Here is a 21977-nt window from a genome sequence, read left to right as displayed (position 1 = left end):
AGTATATATAAAGACAGCATTGTGAGTTTTACGGTACCGTTAGTTTAGCTTAGCTCGGTTTAGATTGTGCTGTGTCCTGCATGAATAAAGAGATACTGCGTACAGCTCAACCATGAGTCCCTGGTCGGCTGTTACCCGTCCGTGAAGCCAGCCCGGTGAAAACAACATAGCCCGGCGAAAACAACAGTTAAGAATAGAACAGATGAAACTAGGGACCCTCATGTTGGAAGAAGCTAAAAAGTCTATCTTAGGTTTATTTCAAGGGGCCCATGACTTGATGAATTTTTGCCTGAGCCCAGTAGTTAACATGTAGGTGGGCTAAAAGTATTGTCTGGGCAGATGGTGTCAGAGTTGGGAATAGGACTAGAAAGCTGGATCAGGGCAGGGAGTAGCTCCCAAATATGAGAGAAGTACATAAACCCCATCAGTCTGGCGTGGGTACTCACATTCAGCCCAGGAGCCTGTGTAGCCCCTGTGTAGCATCCCTGTCAGTCTGAGCTTGCATTTCATGGGCACGGCTGGGAACATTCTAGGCTGCATTCAACTCAGGACCTGTCTTCCTCAAGTCTTCACCCAGCCTCCCTGTGGAGAGTGGGGCAGTTTCTGCCATTATTGTTGCACCTTGAGGCAAGGTCCTGTAGAGGCCACAAGAGGGTTTATGATGCTGTTCCTGGCGGATGTAACCACAGCACTGGACTCTTAAGCCATGTGTGGGATGCGGCAACTTCAAGCAGTGCCCTTGAAACTGATTCTTTAATGACTAGCATATACAGTGAACCTTCAGTGAAGAACTGATAACAGGGGACTTTAGCAATAGAAATAGAGGCACAGAGGAAACGTGAAGGGGCAATACATGACTTAGTTGGAGAAAAGGAAGTTTATTTTGTTAGATCACTTCTGATCTGTAGGTTAGTGAAGACTTGCCAAGTGAAACTTAAATCCTTTGGTTGAGCAATAGGGAGTTTCTCCATTTCTCCAGTTTGCTGTATTTTCTCTTGGAGATTTTTGTCGTTTTTGTTTTAGTGTCCACATCTTACACACACTTCATGAAGTATATCACTAAGTTTAACATTTCTTGATGCTATTTGAAAAGGTTTAAAAATATTCTTAAAGTTTATTTTTAGAGAAAAGGAAACGAAGAAGGGAGGTGGAGGGATGGAGGGATGGGGGAAGGAGGAAGACAGAGAGAGGATGCTGGAGCATTGCTTTACTGCTTAGGAAGCTTTTCACCCTTTGGGTGGGTGGGGACCAGGAACTTGAACCCAGGCCCTTGTGCACTGTAAACATGCGTGTAGACATGTAAACATGCGTGTAGACACTGTCAACATGAGTGTGTCACTGTGCAGCCCCTTTGAAAAGGTTTTAACATGATTTTAATTTCTGTTTTTGTGTTTAGAAATATAGTTGCTTTTCATAGACTTCGTATCCAATTACTTTGTTAATTTATTAGTTGGAGTGTATCCTTTATACCTCTCAAGATTTTATTTCCATTCATACAGTCTGAATAAAGAGTTATATCGCTCTTCCCTTTTATTTTTTCTTATAGTTTTTTTTTTTTTTTTTTTGCCATATTATACTTCCCACAGTCTCTAATACAGTGTTAAAAGGACAAGTGAGAGCAGGTAGGCTTGTCTTTTTCCTGACCATAGGTACAAGAACACTCAGTTTTTCATAACTAAAGCTATGGCCTATTTTTTTTTTTTGTAGATGTTCCTACTTTTTAAAGATTATTACAAATATGCTGCATTGTGGCAAATACTTTTTCTGTGACTACTGAAATGAAAATGAAATGAGATCTTATATCTAGCAAAATGGCTGACTTGAGTCGCATGTGCTGCCTTGCCATGAGAGCTTCCCAGGTTCAAGCATGGCCCCACCTCAAGCAGGAAGCTGCACGACTCTCCCATTCTCTATCTCTGTCTGAAAAAGTTAGCCTGTAATGGTGCCCTAGTGATGACAAAAAAAAAAAAGTGATTTTTTTAAAAGGAGACTTAATTTCTTTATATTCATAAAAATTACATTTTTATGTATTTTTATTTTATTATTATTATTATTTTAGAAAAATGTGATTTCTATCGGTCTTTCCAGACTGTTAGTTGTTGGCAGTTTCAGAACTCTATGTTGGTACATAGATATGGCTTTGTATTACTACCTTATTGTGGATCAAAGTTAGGTTTGATACAGAATTTTATATTCATAATGGGAGTTGGGCGCTAGCACAGCGGGTTAAGTGCACGTGGCGCGAAGTGCAAGGACCAGCTCAAGGATCCTGGTTCGAGCCCCCGGCTCCCCACCTGCAGGGGAGTCGCTTCACAGGCGGTGAAGCAGGTCTGCGGTGTCTCTTTCTCTTCCCTCTCTGTCTTCGCCATCTCCCTCCATTTCTCTCTGTCCTATCCAACAATGACAACATCAGTAATAACTAACACAGCAATAAAAACCAACAAGGACAACAAAAGAGAAAATAGATATTAAAAAAACTAAAAAAATTTTAAAAAAGAATTTTTTATTCCTTTTCTCTTGAATTTTAAAAGCTATGATGTCAAAAATGCAAAGACATTTTAGTCTAGCCTTTTTTTATTTTGTTAAAATTACATTTAATCTGTGTTCAAAATTTGTTTATCTCCACAGCCTGCCCCCTGTAAGTTTTAAATTATAAAATTATAATCCTTGACGATGGAGAGAATGTAACATAAGCAGCCAGAATGAGTCATTTCTTGTTGACTGTATGAATGAGTCAGAGTTACTTCTTAGAGTGAGAGTGTTGCCCTACAGTTTTGGTTTTTCATCGACTTTTCTCCTCATTTGTTCCTTTCTCTTTTCTACCCTTCCCTCCCCCTTCCTGCATATGTACACGCTCTTGGACTCAGGTTTCTGAGGTCTCAGGACTTTTCCTGGACTTCATTTTGAGGAGAAAACATAAGTTGATTTTTTTAAAAAAATACATCACTGGAAAATGAGCCTGGGCGTTCAGTGTGAATAGAAGGGAAGGAGAGAGAGAGAGACCAAGACCAAGTTACTGCTTCCTCATCTCTGGAGGGAGTGCCTTTATGGCGCTGGCCTTATTGCTCTCATGTGAAGCTGGGGATCAGACCCAGGACCTTATACATGGGGAAGGTGTGTACTTCACCAACCAAAGTCTGCCAACCCCAAACACAAATGACCTTTAATAAAATGCATACTAATTGTCATACCCAGAGAGTTCCTATTAGTGAAAAATAGTTGGACATTTACTAAGAGTTAAAAGCTGTCCTCACAACAGTAGTACAGCCATCCGCTGTTGGCTTCTGCTGTGAGAACAGCATTATAAAAAATCAGTAGTGAACCTGTGTAGCTCAAACCTGTAATTCCCTCTCAAGAACAAGATTTACACCAGTGAGATTAAAGCATTCATAATTTATTAGAGCCACTGGGAGAATTTGTTAAAACACAAATTTCTGGGTCTCCTTCTCAAATGCTTGATTCAGAAGGGTCGTGATTGGGCCTGAGAATTTGTATTTGTATTGCAGATGCTGCCCCTGCCGTTGATTCAGGGTTCATACTTTTAGGGCCAGTTTTTTTTAAATTAATTATTTATTTATACCCTTTTGTTGCCTGTGTTGTTTTATTGTTGTAGTTATTATTGTAGTTGTGATTAATGCCGTCATTGTTGGATAGGACAGAGAGAAATGGAGAGAGGAGGGCAAGACAAAGAGGGGAATAGAAATATAGACACCTGCAGGCCTGCTTCACCACTTGTGAAGCGACTCCCCTGCAGGTGGGGAGCCGGGGGCTCGAACCGGGATCTTTGTACTGGTCCTTGTGTTTTGCGCAACCTGCGCTTAACCCACTGCGCTACCGCCCGACTCACTAGGGCCAGTTTTTGTTTGCTTGCTTGCTTTCATATTTTTGTTGGGAGGGTTAATGGTTTACAGTAAATACAGTTGCTGATACATGTGTAACATTTCAGTTTTCTGCAAAACACTCTCACCGCCATTGTTGTTGGATAGGACAGAGAGAAATGGAGAGAGGAGGGGTAGACAGAGAGGGGGAGAGAAAGACAGACACCTGCAGACCTGCTTCACCGCCTATGAAGGGACTCCCCTGCAGGTGGGGAGCCGAGGGCTCAAACCGGGATCCTTACCCCGGTCCTTGCGCTTTGTGCCACGTGCGCTTAATCTGCTGCACTACCGACTCCCTCTTCCAGGTTTTTAAAAGGTCTATTTATTAGTGAGGGGAGGGAGAGTGGGGAGAGAGCGAGAGAGAGAAGTAAAGGGGGAGGGGGGAAGAGATAGAACTAGAGTCCAGCGCTGGTATATATGGTGCCAAGGATTGAACTCAGTTCCTCATCCTTAAAGTTCAGCACCTTAGCCATTGTGCTATCTCCTGACTCACTGGAGAGCTACAATTTAAAATGCCTGGACTATGGGAATGTGAGCTGGCATGACCACAGCTATCTCGGGATACAGGATTGGATATTTATTAAGTAGGGCAAATGGGGCATTGTGTGTGACTAGCTTGTCTGTGATAGTGAGGTACAGAAGTTATTGACTGGAGGCTGGGCGGTAGCACGGCGGGTTAAGCTCACATAGCAGGAAGCACAAGGCCCTGAGCAAGGATCCTAGTTTTAGCCCCGGCTCCCCACCTGTCTCCCCCTCTTTCAATTTCTGTCTGTCCTGTCCAATAGAAGATGGGAAAAAAGGTGCCAGGAGCAGCGCCCAGTGGTAACCCTGGAGGCAAGAAGGAGTAAAAGAAATCACTGACTTAAGAAATTTACTTTCCAAAATTTATTTATTTTTATTTTGTTTTATTTTTTAAAGATTTTATTTATTTATGAGAAAGGCAGGAGGAGAGAGAAAGAACCAGACATCACTCTGGCACATGTGCTGCCGGGGATTGGGACCTCATGCTTGAGAGTCCAAAGCTTTATCACTGCGCTACCTCCCGGACCACACTTTTCCAAAATTTATATCTTAGATTTTAAAGCATAAACTCTGTTCCTGATCAGTTCTATCTGATTGATCTCCAACTGTAGGAGTTACTTACTACAAAGTTATTTCTGTTTGGATTATGAAAGTACTGTATTGTCTAGCTGTTTAATTGCAATGCGTTCGGGTGAATGAGGAATTTATTTGTTTGTTTGTTTATTGTTAGACTCATACTCTATTATTCGAACCAGGAAAACAGGTGCTTAAGGGGTCGGGCATCAGTCTGTGTTATACTTACATTATGACAAACTCTAAGAAGGCCCAACAGAGCAACAGGAATGACTTTTCTTAATGCAACTTACATATAGACACACAGAGCTGCAGTTTGAGAGAGGGAGCTCCTTTATAATAGTGAAAACCATTCCAACTGGACTAACTGGCTGTGGAACTTACAGACCTGGTAAAACCGGCTTTATGCTTTGTGAGGATGGCTCTTCAATGTGGTCTGATTGTAGACATTACTGAAAAGACTTTGTCTCTAGAAATATTTCTTATGCATGTATATAACCAGTCAACTGACAATCTTCTTTCTAGTCTTATATGAGAAAAATCCGTATGTGAGAAAAAAATCAGTATATAGAATGAAATTTATGTTAACATGAGGAAATCAGTATATAGAATGAACTTGGGCATGCTTTTTTGAAGGCTCTGTACATTAGTTATTAGTGCATATGAAGGGAAAGCCACTTCCAGGTGGCACTTCCTCTGATGAGTGTCAGTTCGGCACTTGAGGCTGTAGCTGTGACCACTGTCTCACCCACACCATCCTAATCATTGGCCCCCTCTTGAGTCACATTGGATGGTTGGATAAAAATACAGATTGCTAGGTCTGACCTCCACAGTTTCTGATTCAGTGGGACTGGAATGGAGCCCAAGAAATTTACTTATTTATTCATTCATTCTTTTACTTTCTTTTTTTCTTTCTTTTGTCAGAGCACTACTGCTTCTGGCTTCTGGTGGTGCTGGGGTTTGAACCTGGGACCTCGGGTGCCTCAGGCATGAAATTCTGTACAACTCCCTGCCTAAGAATTTACATTTAAATTTTTTAAAGAAATTATTTTTAGTTGTTGGATAGAGACAGTCAGAAATTGAGAGGGAGGGAGCGCAGCTGGGTAAGTGCAGGTGGTGCAAGGCCCAGCTCCCTACCTGCAGGGGAGTCTCTTCACAAGCGGTGAAGCAGGTCTGCAGGTGTCTATCTTTCTCTCCCCCTCTCTGTCTTCCCTCCTCTCTCCATTTCTCTCTGTCCTATCCAACAACAACAACATCAATAATGACTACAACAATAAAACAGCAAGGGCAACAAAAGGTAATAAATAAATAAATATTTTTAAAAAAAGGAAATTGAGAGAGGAGGGGAAAATAGAGAGAGAGAGACAGACACCTGCAGCCCTGCTTCACCATGCGTGAGGCTTTCCCCCTGCAGGCTGGGCCGGGGGGCTCAAACCTGGATCCTCGCACATTGTAACATGTGCGCTCAACCAAGTGCACCACCACCTGGCCCCTTGGAATTTGTATCTTAACATCATTCCCAGATGATGTTTTGACTCTTGGCCTGAGAACTGCCTTCGCATATTTCATGAAATTATAAAATTTAGCTAATACCTATTGCTCTTGAGTTCTAATCACTGTGGAAGTTAAGAAAGTGTGGATGCTATTCTTTAGTTACTCACTGTAATGTGCTTAGAGATTGTGTGGTGGTCGGAAGTGGTGCATGTCACAAAGGAGTGAAGATGAAATGATGCGTGAGGGCTAGAGAGAGAGGGCTCAGCAGGCAAGGCGTGTATCTTGCCATGCGTGTGATCCGGGCCTGAGCTCTGGCATCCATTCTCTCAGTTTCTGAATGAAAAAAAATCAGCTCAGGAGTGGAGAAATTACACATCCACAAAGCCCTGTCTCTGGGGGGTGATGTGTGGGGAGGAAGGGATTTTATAATCAGCAGATGGGTAGATGGGACTTAGGCCCCTGAAGTGGAACAAGATAATGCTTTAGGTGCTGGAAATAAGGAGATGTGCCCTTGTGACAACACTCCTTGATAAAGCAATAGTGGCATCACTAAAGGAGGAAGAAAGAGTGGGGAGTGGGGGGGGGGTCAGAGGGTGGTAGTGCTGCATATAGTCAGAGCCCTGCAGGAAAGGTGAGACATTCAGCAGAGCTGTTAGGTAGGTAAGGTTTCTCAAATAGTGGCTGAATCGGAAAGGTGGGAAATCATTCTAAGTATAGGAGCAGATACCCCGAGTGGAGCCTGGCATATGATGGTGGCAGATGCTGCTTGCAGAGAGTTGGTGGGGCTTATGAAGGGCTGTCACACCGTGCTCTGTAGCTAGTTATCATGACGGGCTTCAAACTGGAGGGTAGGGAGTCGGGCGCTAGTGCAGCAGGTTAAGCGCATGTGGTGCAAAGCACAAGGATCCTGATTCCAACAACGATGACATCAATAACAATAACTACAACAATAAAACAAGGGCAACAAAAGGGAATAAATAAATATTTTAAAAAACTTAAAAAATTTTAAAAAGAAATCAAAGGGTAATATTCTTATTTTTATACTTTTGTTTCCTTTTTTCTTCCTCCAGAGTTATCGCTGGGGCTCGGTGCCTGTACTACGAACCCACTGCTCCTGGAGGCCAGTTTTTCTCTTTTGTTGCCCTGGTTTCTTTTTAATCGTGTTGTGGTTATTATTGTTGTTATTGATGTCGTTGTTTGGATAGGACAGAGAGAAATGGAGAGAGATGGGGAAGACAGAGAGGGGGAGAGAAAGACAGACACCTGCAGACCTGCTTCACCGCCTGTGAAGTGACTCCCCTGCAGGTGGGGAGCCGGGGCTCGAACCGAGATTCTTACATTGGTCCTTGTGCTTTGTACCATGTGTGCTTAACCTGCTGTGCGACCGCCTGACCACCTACTTTGGTTTTTTTTGTTGTTTTTTTTTTACCAGAACACTGCTAAACTCCGGCTTATGGTAGTGGGGAGGATTAAACCTGGGACTTTGGAACCTCAGGCATGAGAGTCTCTTTGCATACCCATTATGCTACCTCCTCCACCCTTTATTTTTATACTTGCAATGAATATTCACCTTACCTTTACTTAATCATAATCTAAGTAGACTGATCTGGGCACTTAAATTGTGTTAGAATTACAGTGGCTTTTCTGTTAACAACAATAACAAAAAAAAAAAATCAGATACTAAAAAAATTGTGACTTTTCTGCTTTTATCCAGTGGGTAGAAACATTTCTCAAGTGGAGTATTTTGACACTCTGCTATTCTTGTGTTTTGTGATGTCACCTGATGTGCTCTGAAAGGAACTGAGATTGCTCTGTCTGGCCAGAACCCTAGTGAGCTCTCACCATTTCGCATCTGTGTGTCCCATTGTCACCTTTTGATTTGCTTCAGCTCAGATCGGAAGTCCTGTATTGGTGTACTCTAAAGATAGATGGATTTATACGAGAGAAAGGGAGCTAAGAGCATAATTCAACTTTGGCATATGTGAAAGGGGCCAGGGACTAAACCTCATGCTTACAAAGTATTTTCTTTTGTTTTCCTAGACCAGAACACTGCTCAGTTCTGGCTTGTGGGTGGTGCTGGAGATTGAACCTGGGACCTCAGAGCCTCAGGCTTGAAAGGCTTTTGCATAACCATTATGCTGTTATCCCAACCCTTTTTGTTTCCTTTTGTTTTTCAAGGCTTGTGTTCTGCCACTTAAGCTATGTCCCCAGCAGACCTGAAGACACCTTTATTGAATTATCTAATGTGTGTGTCTACATCTCTTGAAACTATCTTTTGAAATGTGTTTATTTATTTATTGGATAGAGACAGAAATTGATAGAGAGGGAGAAAGAAAGGAAGACAGAAAAAAACAGACAGACAGAAACACCTGTAGCACTGCTTTACTGCTCAAGAAGTTTCCCCCTTGCAGGTGGGGATGAGAGGCCTGAACCTGGACCCTCTGGCATTGCAACGTGTGCTCAACCAGACGTGCCACCACCTGGCTCCCACTTTATTGAATTCTTGAACCTCATTCTTTTTTTATTATTATTACTTATTTATTTATTTTGCCTTCCATTGCCCTTGCTTTTCATTGTTGTTATTAATGTCGTCATTGTTGGATAGGACAGAGAAATGGAGAGAGGAGGGGAAGACAGACGGGGAGAGAAAGACAGACACTTCCAGACCTAGATCCTTGAGTGGGTTCTTGGATTTTTTTTTTTCTTTTTTTCCAGGGTTATTGCTGGGGTTCTATGCTTGCACTATGAATCCACTGCTCCTAGAGGCTATTTTTTCCCTTTTTATTGCCCTTTTTGTTTTTCATTGTTGTAGTTATTATTGTTGTTGTTGATGTCACTGTTGTTAGATAGGACAGAAAGAAATAAAGGAGGGGAAGACAGAGAGGAGGAGAGAAAGACACCAGCAGACCTGCTTCACCACTTGTAAAGTGACCCCCCTGCAGGTGGGAGCCAGGGGCTCGAACCAGGATCCCTAAATCAGTCTGTGTGCTTTGCGCATGTGCGCTTAACCCGCTCGCTGCTCTACCACCTGCCCCCCTCCCCCCCCCCCACACACACCTATGCGCTTAACCAGGTGCACCACCACTCAGCTTAATGAGAGGTTTTGTTCAGGGAGAGGGCTTCAACTAGAAGATTCTTTGTCTTGCCTCTAACCAGCATTCCTTCTTTAAAAATAAACACTTCAGAAAGCAATTCAGAACTTCTTTTTTCTTACTCTGAAATCATTTTGTCTTTCAGCAAGGATAGTCTTGTTTAGTATGTGTGTTTGTATATTACTTATATATTGGGTAGAGACCGAAGTTGAGAGAGAGAGAGAGACACCTGCAGAACTGCTTCACTGCTTGTGAAACCTCCCTCCTGCAGGTGGGGAAGGGGCTGGAACCCGGGTCCTGGTGCATGGTCAACCTGGTGCATCACCAGCTGACCCTCTTCCATGTTTTTAAAGGGGGGAGGATGACAGGTGCTTTTAGTTGCTGTGTAGGAAACTTTAGTATCTTTTGTTTAATCTACCTCCTGTCCCCCCTTTTTAATAGTCACTTAAGGTATTTTGGTTAATTGGAGTCGTTCTTGAACTGAGTCATGAGTGTCTCATCCATGCCAAAGGAATCTTGTGACCTTGCTTCCCTGGTCAGTCACAACACCAGTGTCTTTCCCTCTGTGTCAGTAAACTCTTCTGCAATCTAATCTTTCCTTATCTGCTGTTAAAGTCACAGAGCTTCTCTGTTGATTTTGGAACTCTTCTTACCCAGTCATTTGACTTTCAAATGACACCTGTTTCTACTTTCCTTATCTCAAGATTCTCCTCAGTTTCCTTCATTTCTAAAATTTTCCTTTTCATATGCTTCTTCCACAGAAGACAGATTAATTTGTTTTTAAAACTAACTTATTTTTGTGAGAGGTAGAGTATGAAAAAGACAATGGTAACAGATAGATGGTGTTAGCTGGTGATAAAACCTGAGGCTCTAGGGCCTTCGGCATACAAACCCCTCCTCTAATGCTGAGGTACCTCCCTTGGATAGTTCATTTCTACTTATTTATTTTAGCACTTAGGCTTTCGTTTTCAGATAGGGAGAGACAGAGTGAGTCAAAGGAGATAGGAGTTATAGAGGTTGACAGAGAAAGATACAGGGGTGGGGGGTAGATAACATAATGGTTATGAAAAGAGACTCTCATGCCTGAGGCTCCAGGTTCAACCCCTACACCACCCATAATCCAGAGCTGAACAGCGCTCCGTTTAAAAAATGATGATGATGATGATGATAAAAAGACACCACAGCTTCCTCCAGTGCAGTGGGGGGCAGGCTTGAATCTGGGCCTTGTGCATAAAAAAGCAGGTGTAGTACTCTTTAGGTGAGGGTGAGCAAATTTACTTTTTAACACCAAAGGTTTCATTAAATTAGGAGTTTAAAATACTCCATGCACTTTCAGTTGTGTTGTACTCTTTTCCCATCTCTTTTTAGTTTCTGTGATCCGATTAGTTTGTCATTTAAAGTTCATGATCTAAATACCTGAGTATTGTTTGCTACAGAGCTCACTGATGTTAGTGATTATGAAGTCTTAATTGGTCCGTGGATATTAACGAATAAAATCGTACAGACAAATCTCTCTTATTTCAGATAGGCATGTCACTTTGATCATAGAGTGACAGGGTTGTAATTGCCCCATGTAATACCTCATGGTTTTACATGGAAATCTCTTAAAAACAGTATAAAATCATTTTGAAGAATATGTGTTTCCTCCTCCATTTTTGCAGTCTTTAGGCACATAAGGAAAAGAACAAATTTGAATCATTTTTGTTGTATTTTCTTTTTATCTTTCTTTTAATTGCCACCAGGATTCTCACTGGAGCTCATTGCCTATGTAATGAATCCAGTGTCCTAAATGCTATTTTATTTGATAGTACAGAAATAAATTGAGAGAGGAGTGGGAGATAGAGAGGAAAGGAAGAGAAAAAGAGAGACCTGCAAACATGCTTTAACACTTTGTGAAGCTCCCCCCCTGCAGGTGAGTACAGGGGCTTGAACCCAGGCAGGTCACATGCATGGTAATAACACCCCCGCCTAGCCCCTGTTGTGTTCTCCTTAGTTTTGTCTGGGGCCGTCTTCCATTCCTTTACCGTTTAGTACTTTAATCTCTGTGTTTGTGCCTTTGGCAAGATAGATATGTTCTGGCCTTTTTATTTCTAGACAGCTCTAGAAATAGGATCTCTTAAATATTATCCTCTTTCTAAACTTAATATTAAATTAACACATTTATTGGTTATGTTACATGCAAAAACCACAGATTTGACATACTGGATTTCAGTGGTAACAAATTGTGTGTATCTCTTTTTAAAACATTTTCTTTATTGGGGGATTAATGGTTTATAGTCAACAGCAAAATACAATAGTTTGTTTGTACATGCATAACATTTCCACATAACAATACAACCCCTACTAGGCCCTCCTCTGCCTCTGTTTCAGGACCTAGTGGTGGTTGTATTGTTATGTGTGTATCTATTTTTATTGGAAACAGCCTGTGATGTTTAAAAATACATAAAAATGCCAACACACTTAATTGAGAATTATGAGGACAGATAATCATGCTTCTTGAGTCACTGCAGGATTCTAGTCATGAATTTATAGTTCAGGTGAGCTCTCAGAAAGAAGAGTTTGGTGTGTGCGTGTGTGTTGGAGAGCTTAGTGGGGAAGAGGTTTGTAAGGAATTTTTTTTTAAATATTTATTTATTCCCTTTTGTTGCCCTTGTTTTATTGTTGTAATTATTCTTGTTGTTGTTGTTGTTGGATAGGACAGAAAGAAATGGAGAGAGGAGGGGAAGACAAAAAAGGGGTGAGAAAGATAGACACCTGCAGACCTGCTTCACCGCCTGTGAAGTGACTCCCCTGCAGGTGGGGAGCCGGGGGCTCGAGCCGGGATCCTTACACTGGTCCTTGCGCTTTGTGCCACCTGCGCTTAACCTGCTGTGCTACCGCCCATCTCCCGTTTGTAAGGAATTTGTAGCAAGAGGGCGGGGTAGATAGCATAATGGTTATGCAAAGAGACTCTCAAGCCTAACTCCAAAGTCCCAGGTTCAATCCCCTGTGAAGCTGAGCAGTGCTCTGGTAAAATAATAATAATAAAAAATAAGAATTGTAGCAAACCTATCAAAGCCACTTTGATTATTATGAAGTCACTTACATATATAATCATTATACTAAGGTTGTCTTCAGATCTATCACTGTCAAATGTAAATAGTTTTCAACTCCCATCTGCCATCTTTCCCTAGAGTTAACAGCTCTTGTATCCTTTTACTCAGTCCATGTAATTTCCTATCAACTGTGGAGTCGCACATTTTTATGTCATTTTTAAATAAATGGCATATATAAAATTACTTCCTGCAGGTACATTTTGTCAGTTCACATCGTTATTTATTTAATTCGCTTTAGCTGACTTGGAGTACTCTCATGTCCTTGCCAGCAGCGTTGGAGCAAGCATCCTTGTGCCTGTGCGTCTTTGTCTGGATGGGTGCCGTGAAGTGCAATTACTGGGCTGAACGTTTCTGTAGGGTTTTTCATAAATGAAGGTTGATGCATATAGACAGACAGACAGACAGACAGACTGACTGATTCTGCCAGCTTACTCTCCTCTCAGTGCAGCCTCGAAGTTCCCATTTTTTCATAAATGAAGGTTGATGCATATAGACAGACAGACTGACTGATTCTGCCGGCTCACTCTCCTCTCAGTGCAGCCTCGAAGTTCCCATTTTCTCTTTCACCTGCTTGACTTCCTCAGTAGTCAAGTGTGATTTGAAAAACAAAACATGTGATTTAAAAAAAACTATTAGTGATTTAATAAATGATGAACAAGATTGTAAGGTAAGAGGGGTACAATTCCACACAGTTCTCACCACCAGAGTTCCGTGTCCCATCCCCTTCCTTGGAAGCTTCCCTGTGCTTTGCCCCTCTGAGAATATGGACCAGAATTCTGTATGGGGTGCAGAAGGTGGAAAGTCTTACATGTGATTTTTTTTTTCTTTTCAAAGATAACATCCTGCTATCTAATTGTTCAGGAGCTTAGCACAGCTGTTGGCTGTAGAAGTTCTTTGGGATAAAAGTTGGAGAGTGAAACTGAGGAAACTGCTCAAGAACTATTGCTCCCGTGTGTATTTGACGTGGTTTAACTTTTACGTGACCAGTCCATGTCTAGAGGTTATTATAAATGTGGGATGTATCATGTTCTGCGAGTTGATTTGCTATTATGTAGACATCATAATCAGGAAATAATATTTAGAGAAAGTGTCTGATATTTCAATTATTTTTCTTTGACTTTTAGAGTGTGCAAAGGATAAGTTAGTATTCTCTTAATGATATCCACAGTTTTTTTTTTCAGATTGTCTAAATCTTTCTTTGTATATTTGCTTTACATGTATTGTTATAAGCTATGATTCTTTTTTATGCTATGGTAGATCCTGCTGAGGTTATTATTCTGAGTGGAATCATGGCATTGTGGGAAAGAGGAGGGAAGATTCACCTCTGAGCAACTGCATTATGGTTGACTATTATTTCTATACCTATATTTAGTCCATACTCCCAGGGGATTAAACGTTAGGGAAAGATGGCCAGAGGGCTGTGAACTGTAATTCCATCAGGACCCAGAGAGAGAAGAGGAAAAGCAAAAAGGGAGGGGGAGGGGAAGGACACTCAGAAGCAATATGTGTGACTCAGAAAAGAAGAGAAGGCGGGACCATAGGAAAAAATGGGCAAGGGAGTCGGTCGGTAGCACAGCAGGGGAAACACAGGTGGCGCAAAGCGCAAGGACTGGCATAGGGATCCTGGCTCCAGCCCCCGGCTTCCCACCTGCAGGGGGGCATCTCTTCACAAGCAGAGAAGCAAGTCTGCAGGTGTCTATCTTCCCCTCTCTATCTTCTCCTCCTCTCTCCATTTCTCTCTGTCCTAACAACAACGACATCAATAACAACAACGATAATAACTACAACAATAATAAAAAAAAACAAGGGCAACAAAAGGGAATAAATAAATATTAAAATAAAATATTTAAAAAACAAAGGGAAAAAATGGGAAAATACTTATATAATAGTTATAGTCCCCCCCTATCTGTGATCTTAGAAGAACGAATGTAGTGTCCAGTGAAGGGGATGGGACCCAGTACTCTTGTGGGTTACTGTATGGAATTATATTCCTGTTACCTTACAGTTTTGTACATCAGTATTAACTCACTAAAAAAGCTCAAGACCTGTAGGATCTCAGATTTGAAAGTCTTTTTTCGCCACCACTATGCTACCTCCCACTCCCCCTTCTAACTTGTAATGTTAGGAGAGGGCGACTTACACACGGGGAGGCACGGTTTGAGATCTGAGTGTTCCTGGCATCTGCATCTAGGAGAGCACATTAACTCTCCCTTCTTTCTCCTGCAGGTTATCCTTTTACTCGGGCCACTCCTCGTTCTCCATGTACTGCATGCTGTTCGTGGCTGTGAGTACTGCGCGTCTGGGGGTCGCCTGCTGTGCGCATCGCGGGTGTGCCCTCTGTGCCCTCTCTCGTGCAGATGCCTCTGACATTCTCATCCGCTAAACTTCCCAGTCAGCCAGACTCCCTTGCAAGCAGCAATAATGCTTCTGCTGAAGCCAGTTAAAATCGTTTGAAAAATGTTTTTTTTTTTTTTTTTGGTCCTTCATTTAGAGGTGGCAACCAGGACATGGCATCTAGTAGACCCCAGATTTGAGAACTCTTTATGTTGAAAATTGGTGGTTGTTGTTGTTTGTGATAGACGATAACTAGACAGACAGACAGCCAACAATTCTGCAAGCTGATGCTAAGAACTGGCACATTATTTTCTGAAGAGCTTGTTGGGAACAAACAGCTTCTACGTCACCACAGCAGGTCACTGAGGTGCAATACTTGACCACGGTGACTGGAGATGTGGCAGCTTCCCCGACTGGGAGCCCTGGCTTCATCAGCTCCGTGTGTGTGGAGCTGCCTCACGTCTCCCTTCTGTGGCTGCTGGGGGCGAGGTGTTGCTTTTAATTGGATGTGACAGTGCCGGGCCGTACGCTTTTGGAACCCGTTTTATATGTCTTCCATTTTCTGCTTACGAGATCGGGCGTGTTCAGGGTGGTATAGTCTTCCGTTTTCTAAAACACTTCCCAAACTTCTTTTTACAAGACCAGGGACTTCCCCCACACACCCACCCACCCCACCACCAGGGCTGTGTGCTTAGTATCATGTCACTGCTGATGGATAAGTGCTGAGCGACAGAGAGGGAAAGAGTGGGGAGAGACCACAGAGCTGCTCCCGTGTGAAGTCTCAGGATCCTCTCCATGCTCCCATGTGGGGAACTGGGCGTAACCCCTGGCCTCACTCTACTGGGTGAACTAGTTCCTAGCTCTAGGACTAGAAGACTTTTTACTCCAAAGGCCACTTGGAACTTTTAAGAATTTGTCGTCTTTTAAGTTTCCAAATGCAGTTCTAATTGCTAGACTGTCAAGAAGCTTACTCATTTTCACTTGTATTATACCAGGTCGGCGATGCAGAGTTGGAAATCTCTACCCACATTTTGCATATCAGACTAGCAAGAGCAACGAAAAGGCCAGGCTTAGTGGAATGGGTACAATGGGTCTGTAAAGATCTATGTAATTGACTTTGACCTTTAAAAATATATAATGTTGTGTGCATACATGTGTGGAAATTAACATTTTGAAGAAAAATGAGGTGAAAGACATCTCTGCCTTTTTCAGATCAACTATTTTAAAAAATTTTATTTATTTATTTTCCCTTTTGTTGCCATTGTTTTTTTTTATTGTTGCTACAGTTGTTATTGATGTTGTTGGATAGGACAGAGAGAACTGGAGGGAGGAGGGGAAGACAGAGAGGGGAAGAGAAAGACAGACATCTACAAACCTGCTTCACCACCTGTGAGCAACTCCCCTGCAGGTGGGGAGCCAGTGGCTCGAACCGGGATCCTTACGCCCGTCCTTGCGCTTTGCACCACGTGCACTTAACAATCTGTACTACCACCTGACTCCCCAGATTAACTATTTTTAATCTAACATAAATGGGTTTTCATATAGTTCTACTTGTGGAAATTCACTCCTCTTTTACTCCTTGACTGTATTAAATGCCTTGTAACTATCCAATGATTAATACTGGGAAAAAAATCCATGGCACTTTTTAATATATATATATATATATATATATATATATATATATATATATTTATTTATTTTTAACCAGAGCACTGCTCAGCTCTGGCTTATGGTGGTGCAGGGGATTGAACCTGAGATATAAGAGCTTCAGGTCTTTTTGCATAACCATTATGCTATCTACCACTGCCCCATGGCACTTAGTATTAGCAGTAGGCTGCTGACAGTTAAATCAGTTTTACTTCAAGATAAATTAAAATCAGTTTTTACCAGAACCTTGCTTTTATTTAAAAAAACAAAATTTCTCAAAGCTACAAGGAATGTAAAAACTACAGATGTGTTACGTAAAGTTCCAACCCACAACTTCAAGAAACTAGTACAGGAATTTGGGGCTTCTTCAGCATTTCTGAAAATTGCAAGGTTTTCATCCTCTGTTAATTTAATTTTGTGAGGAAGCCAACCATACATTCTGCAAAACTTAGGGCTTCTGTTTAAAAATACACAGCCAATGGTCAGGAGGTGGCTGGGGAGTTGAACCTGGGACCTCTGAGCTTCAGGCGTCAGTCTTTCATACTGGTGGTGGTGGATGTGGTATCAAACATAGGCTGTGACCTTGCAATCTTGTAGCCAACTAGTAGTCATAAAACAGAAAGTCTTGTCGGCGTGGGTCTTTCTGGAGAAGAGGCTGGAACAACCGTGCGCTGCATTTCACTGCCCCTACCCAGTGGGTATTTGCTTGATGTAGGTCAGCTGTCTCCCGCTCTCCAGCTTTCAGTCAGTAACACGTTTAACCAGCACCCCCTCCCACAAATTCCTTATGGGGTGACTCATCTTAGGTCCCCCAGGCCTCCCTCAGTCATGGATTTGGGTGGAGTCGCACATTCATGTCAGTCCTGAGGCTGGTCTTCGATAGCTTTCCTGTCAGTTCCCGACACCCAGAAATTAACTTGTAGTTCAAAATTCCTCTAGAGAAAAGGCCCTGACCGTTGTTCCTGGGCAGGTAGCCCGGCTGCACTCACCTCCTGCGAGGGGGGGGATGTCAGCACAGCCACAGATGAGCTGTTACTGCCCGCGGACTTGACCAGGGGTCCCAGTCCAGATTTGTTTAGGAAAAGAGCCATGGAATGAGACTGTAATAGTGAGGAATATACCCAGTTTTTTCTTCTTTAATTTTCTTTCATTTATTGGATAGAGAGTCAGAAATCAAGAGGGAAGGGCGTGATAGAGAGGGACAGACACCTGCAGCCGGGCTTCACACTGTAAAGCGCCCCCTGCAGGTGGGGATTGGGGGCTCGAGCCCGGGTCCTTGAGCATCGACCGTGCGCTCAGCCAGGTGCGCCACCACCGGCCCCTACATTTTTTTCTTTCTCCCCAGCACTGTCCTAATTGAGTTTCACATCCCACTTTGCTGAAACCTCTGCCTAGGAAACTGTGTAGATCACTGCCGTGGGGCTGCAGTCTGCCTCAGCCGGACCCCACCCCACCACCCCCTTCTCTGGGCCTCACTACTGCTTGGATAGCGCTGCCTACCTGCCATCACCCACTCTCCTCAGATTCTTACCGCCACGTATCTGTCCATATACCCGTTAGCACTGTTACGTTGTTTCCCAAACTCGGTCAGCACACCGAGGCTCAGTGCTCTCTCGGTTCGATGTGTTAGATGTACGCGAGACAGTACATCAGTCTGCCTGGCTTAGCCTCAGGAGTGTTTTCATATGACTAGATCGAGGTAGGTTTCTTTGTGTTTGGGATGCTGCTGTTAACCTGATTTAGGGCTTGGCAGGCTTTTCTTCTTCCCATGAAAGAGCAGTCGATTTTGTAGGCTACATGAGCTTTCAATTGCACATCCTTTTTGAAGATAACCCTTAAAAACGTAAAGCCATTCTTACCTTGCAAACTACCTCACGTTTAAAATGGGGGTGGGGGCTAGGGGTGGGAGAAACTCGAAGAAGACATTCAGGCTGGGTGGTGGTGCACCTGGTTGAGTGCACAGTACACCGCTCAAGGATGGGGGGGGTCAAGCCTCCAGTCCTCACCTGGAGGAAAGCTTCACAAGTGGAGCAGTGCTGCAGAATCTATCGCTTACCCCCTGCCCCCAGTTTTTGGTTGTCTCTGTCCAATAAATGAATAAAGCTAATAAAAGCTAGGGAAATAGCATAATGGTTCTGCAAAAAGACTTGCGTGCCTGAGGACCCAGGTTAAATCCCCATTACTACCGTAAACCAGAACTGAGCAGTGAGTCCTCTGGTATAAAAGTGAAAACTAAACAAGAGCCCAAAAAAACCGAGAACAAATTTGTGTGTGTTCTGCCTTAAATGGGAAGCACCAGTGGCACAACCACGGTAGCTGCTCTGTACAGACTGCATTAAGTTACGGGTCCTAGATTCTTGAAGGGGCCATAATGATTTAAAACTGTTTACTGACTTAGTTGAAAATAATAAGAAAAAAGAAAGACACCTAATTTTAACGGGGTCAGTTCAGATTTGCCCAAGACTTCCCAGGAAAGTCACAGCAGGTTAACACACCTCCTTGGGTCTGATAGGTGTTAACAGAAAAAAACCTCATAGAATTTACAGCAACAGTTTTTGGATCAAGACCAGACTACAACCTGTTTGTCATATTATAAAGCTTATTTATTATCAGTTTATCATCAGTCAAGTCTTCGTTGCCAGCTGCCCTGTTAAATAATTTAAGGCTAGGGAAGCCCCAGGTAAATCATTTGGGTGAATTAAGCAAATTTCAGTCTTCGGACAGGCTGGGTTAAAAAGCAGTCTGGCCCAGGTAAGGGCTCAGAATGCTGGCATTTTGTGCCAAGACCTAGGATCAACAATGCTTGCCTTGCACCACAACTGTAATAAACTGGAAGGGAAGGACCTATCCTGAAGTCCTGAGATAAGCCATGTCTTGAGTGAAAGAGTGGCATAACTAGACATGGAAGCAACTTCTAGGGAAGATAGTTATATAACTATTTGATGATCATTAATAATGGCTATTAATATTTAATGACTTAATTTTAAGCACCAAGGGTCTAATAGTGTGATATTTTATATATTTAATATAGTCACGCAGTATAGTATGTTTAACCCGACCCTCCCCCAATCTTTCCTGTCAGATTTATCTTCAAGCCAGGATGAGAGGAGACTGGGCAAGACTCTTCCGCCCCACGCTGCAATTCGGTCTTATTGCTATATCCCTTTATGTGGGGTTTTCCCGAGTTTCTGATTTCAAACACCATTCGAGCGATGTGTTGACTGGATTCATTCAAGGGGCTATAGTCGCCGTATTCACCGTAAGTAAATATTTTGACACTAAGAAAATACAAAGATGAGAGGCATAGAATGTGGTCCAATGGCTGGAATGGGTAATACCCCCAATGTTAAGTCGTTCTGATAAATTCCAGGTTGCTTTTTGCAAAAGCCATATAAATCTTATTTTGTTCAGTATGAATTGGGAGGTAAACCAACATACACAGGAGTAAATATTTTATTAAGTATTGGCAAAGTGAAATTATTGGCCAAGACATAATAGCGACTCTTCTTTAACGAGAGCACTGCTCAGCTCTAGTTTATGGCGGGGGATTGAACCTGGGACTTAGGAGCCTCAGGCATGAGTCTCTTTGCATAACCATTATGCTATCTACCCCCACCCGCAACTCAGATTTGAAGAATTTCTTTAAACAGAAATTCCTGGTAGCGACTATTTTTGGTAAATCCAGCCTGCACCCCCCACACGGATCTACTTAAGTCTCCACACACCGCTTACTGCTCCTGCAGCATCTCTTCTTTTCTCTTCTTTCCCCTGGCCAACAGGGTTAATGCTGGGGCTTTGTGTGTGTACACTTTTCCCTTCCTTCCTTATTTGTATTTGACAGGACACAGAGAAACTACTGAGGGGAGGGGAAATAGAGAGGGAGAGATACCTGCAGACCTGCTTCACCGCTCAGGAAGCATTCTCCCTGCAGGTGGGGAGCGGGGCCTTGAGCCTTGTGCACAGTGCTAAGTGCGATTAACTGACTGCGACTGTACGCCCCGCACCCTATAGCTTTTAAATTTAAATTAGGTCGTTAATGTTTTGCCCACTCTTAAGTATAATCTGTTCTATACAGGGTGTGTTTGTATCAGGTTTCTTCAAAGACAGAAGTTCTCCTTTTAAAGAAAGAAAAGAGGAAGACTCTCACACCACTCTAAATGAAACGGCAGCCAGAGGGAATCACTACCGTAACAACCACCAGCCTTGACAACGGAGCGCTCACACAGTGCCGGCCTGCTTTTTTAGGAAGATGATTGCAGCCACAAAGCAAGAGGATGCACCTCCCCAGTAATAAGCCTTAACGGGACTGCCGCTGCTACACCTCTTGGACGCCCACTTTACCTACATGTATATATTTACATTTAACACAACAGTTATCAAGTAGCTGAGTTCATTAAAATTCCAAGCCTTTCACCAAAACAACACCCCCACCTGCACATTTTTTATTAAAAATGTAATGCTTATGTACAAATGTATAATATGCTTTCTTGGAATGATGCTTGATTTAAATTTAAATGTGATCCATATTAAAATGTTTGAGGATGACTCTCTTGAGAGGGGAGGACCCAATCAATCAACACTTGTAAACCTTTGTAGGTGAAAGGTGGCGAAGGACTCAAAATCCCACATTCCTAGCTGGTTGGCTCTACAGGTAGAGGCTGGCAGCAAACACAATGTCTCTCTTGATTTTGGTGATTCCTAGGAGTAAAGGAAACATGGTTTAAACTTTGAAGATCAGAAGGAACATGACTTCCCTCTGCTGGGGTTGTAAAGAAAATCAAACCATCAATCGGACAGACTGGTGAGACCACCACCCTGGAAAGTGGGAAAGCTTACTGGTGTGACAGACACATAGGAGTTCACAGCCAGCTTCTTTAAAAAAAAATTTTTTTTTTAAGCTTCTGTTAGCTTTTTCAAATACTGCACAGAGAAATTGAAGGGGAAGGGAAGACTGTCACGCAGTGCTGTTTCACTGATTGTGAAGTTTCCCCTGCACGTGGGGACCAGGGGTTTGAACTCAAACCCTGCACACACTCAACCAGATGCACCATCACCTGGATACCCACAGCCACCTCTGAGAGTTAAAACAACAACACAACAACAAAAAAAAACCTGTAAGCAGGCAAACCACCTGGTTTATATATATAAAACTTCACAAAGACTCAGGAAGGGAATAAGCTGTCAAGAAGTCAAGCTGACCCAAATGCATGAGTTTTCCATATATTCAAAATATTTTGTTTTCAGTACATGGAACTTTTTTTAGACTAAAGAAGAATGAACTTTATTTTGATCCTGTGTTTGATCCCAAGTGATTAAACTGGTCTGGCTTCAATAATGTGAAC

The 21977-nt window shown here is 42.6% G+C and overlaps 2 protein-coding genes across 8 annotated transcripts in view; one reads left to right on the top strand and one right to left on the bottom strand.

Moving 5' to 3' along the window:
• Positions 1–21185, top strand: part of PLPP1 (phospholipid phosphatase 1) — a 71071-nt gene extending 49886 nt beyond the window's left edge. For all 6 annotated transcript variants that reach the window (XM_060191038.1, XM_060191042.1, XM_060191040.1 and 3 more), the window contains 3 exons: positions 14881–14938; positions 19718–19894; positions 20711–21185. In XM_060191038.1, the coding sequence (XP_060047021.1) occupies positions 14881–14938; positions 19718–19894; positions 20711–20842 (367 nt within the window). In that variant the 3' untranslated portion in view covers positions 20843–21185. The remainder of the gene's footprint in view (positions 1–14880; positions 14939–19717; positions 19895–20710) is intronic.
• MTREX (Mtr4 exosome RNA helicase) overlaps positions 21064–21977 on the bottom strand; it is a 55561-nt gene continuing 54647 nt past the window's right edge. For both annotated transcript variants that reach the window (XM_007518886.3, XM_060191036.1), the window contains one exon: positions 21064–21333. In XM_007518886.3, coding sequence (XP_007518948.2) covers positions 21281–21333 — 53 coding nt within the window. In that variant the 3' untranslated portion in view covers positions 21064–21280. The remainder of the gene's footprint in view (positions 21334–21977) is intronic.

Source organism: Erinaceus europaeus, chromosome 5 (assembly GCF_950295315.1).
Source record: "Erinaceus europaeus chromosome 5, mEriEur2.1, whole genome shotgun sequence".
NCBI lineage: Eukaryota > Metazoa > Chordata > Mammalia > Eulipotyphla > Erinaceidae > Erinaceus > Erinaceus europaeus.
The sequence above is the reverse complement of the archived record's forward strand: the minus strand, read 5'-3'. Positions and strand labels throughout refer to the sequence as shown.